The 1,889-nt window shown below is 29.9% G+C and overlaps 1 protein-coding gene across 1 annotated transcript; it reads right to left on the reverse strand.

Annotated features, from left to right (window-relative positions):
• Nucleotides 1-15: 15 nt before the first annotated feature.
• On the reverse strand, nt 16-1,342 carry LOC116347498 (myb-like protein W; the record flags this gene model as incomplete). The annotated part of the gene is made up of 1 exon (XM_031778095.1): nt 16-1,342. A coding segment is annotated over exon 1 (1,327 nt), but the record flags the coding sequence as incomplete, so codon positions are not given.
• Between the last annotated feature and the right edge of the window lie 547 nt (nt 1,343-1,889).

The following is a 1,889-nucleotide window of genomic DNA, read 5'->3' on the forward strand; positions in this document are numbered from 1 at the left end:
TGTAGTTATTATTACTGCCGTTGTTGTTGTTATTGTTGGAATTGTTGTGATTTCCACGATCGTTGTTGTTGTTTCTGTTATTGTTGTTGTTGTTATTATTGTAATTATTTCGGTGATAGTTATTTTTATTACGATTGTCAAATTTGTTGTTCTTATTACGGTTATTGTATGAAGTACTCGGTCTATCTTGTTTCAAATTGTTTATTTCAACAATCATTTTTGATATTACCTCTTTCGGTGATTCGAATTTAGTTGCTGCAATTACCGCTTTGACTGTGTCGTTACGCGCGTTTTTTCGGCATAATTCGACAGTTTTTTCGATTGAAAGTTCTTTGGCTTTAGCCTTAGAAAAACCTTCAATTAACAAGCTTCGTCTGAAATCTTCGGCTAATTCTTCGGCTCTTTCTGAAAATTTTACCAAATTAGTTTTATCTGTGCGAAGTGCTAACATGCGCCCTTCGATCACTTTTGATGAATCAATTTTTATATTTGATTTTAAATCACTGATTATTTCATCAACATTCGCCGGTTCGTCGTTAATTGCTTCGCGAGCAATGCCCTCTAATCTGGACTTTACGAGTTTTGTAAATACATCTTTGTCATCATCTTCGACCATTTCTTTCAACAATTCGACGGAGTCAATGAATCCGTTCAATTGCAATGGGTTTCCGTCGTATTTGTTTAGCATTGAGGCTGCTAAGCGCAGGAATTCTTTTCTGGTCATGGCCATTTTGTTTACTGTGCTTTGTGTTTGTTCTTCGTTAGGTGCTATGTCGTTTGTATTAAATTGTTCGTCTGTATTAATTTCTTCGTTTGTATTTATTCGATCGTTTGTATTCGTCAGTAAGTCTGTGTTTTGATTGTCTGTATTAGAAGTTAAAGTTTTACCACCAACAGCGCCATCTGCGTCTGTTATTAAAGTAGCGTTATTTAAAAGTTCCGCACTTCTAACAAAAATCTCGGAATTTAATGATTCGTTAAAAACTATTTCGGTACTGTCAATCAAATTTACGTCTATTAATTCATAATTTTTTGGTAATTGCAATGACAAATCCAATGCTTTTAATGCTCGTAAAATTCGTAATTTTATGTTTCCAATCGTCCTTCCAAAATCTGCTTGCGTTTTATAGTCAAATTTGTTTATATATGCTCCTATATATGTAATATAGTTGTTATAAGCATTTGCTAATTCAGTTTTATATGCATTAATTCTTTGTAATTTTTCTTGTGCATCAGTTGGAAGTGGACGATTAACTTTGTCTTCGTAATTTATTAATTTTTTATTTATATCCTCAATAGATTTTTTATACTTATTATATGTATCAATATTAAATTGACTCATTATTCAAAAATAAATCTATATTATTATATATATATTTTTTTTTTATGTTTTTTTTTCAAGAAAATTTACTTATATTTATTACTTATCTATTTGTTAAATTTGGATCTCCACCTGGTACTTGATAAATTATTTGCTGGTCCACTCGGTATTTGATAAATTATTTGCTGGTCCACTCGGTATTTGATAAATTATTTGCTGGTCCACTCGGTATTTGATTAGTTGATTCCTCTAACATCATTTGGTATTTGATAAGTTATTTTTATTTTACCACCCGGTGTTCATTGAGTGAAGTTTAGTATTTGATGAGTCTATTTTAATTTGTCACTTGATATTCGATCAGTCAATTTTATTTTAACACTTGGTATTTGTCAAATACTATTTGATAAGTTAATTTTATTTTAACACTTGGAATTTGATAAGTCAATTTTATTTTAACACTTGGTATTTGTCAAATACTATTTGATAAGTCAATTTTATTTTAACACTTGGAATTTGATAAGTGTAATAAGTTATAAACTGACACGGATGATTTTGAATTAATTTTATT

The sequence above is a fragment of the Contarinia nasturtii genome, unplaced genomic scaffold (assembly GCF_009176525.2).
Source record: "Contarinia nasturtii isolate CC-2019 unplaced genomic scaffold, AAFC_CNas_1.1 Cnas_scaffold_1936, whole genome shotgun sequence".
NCBI lineage: Eukaryota > Metazoa > Arthropoda > Insecta > Diptera > Cecidomyiidae > Contarinia > Contarinia nasturtii.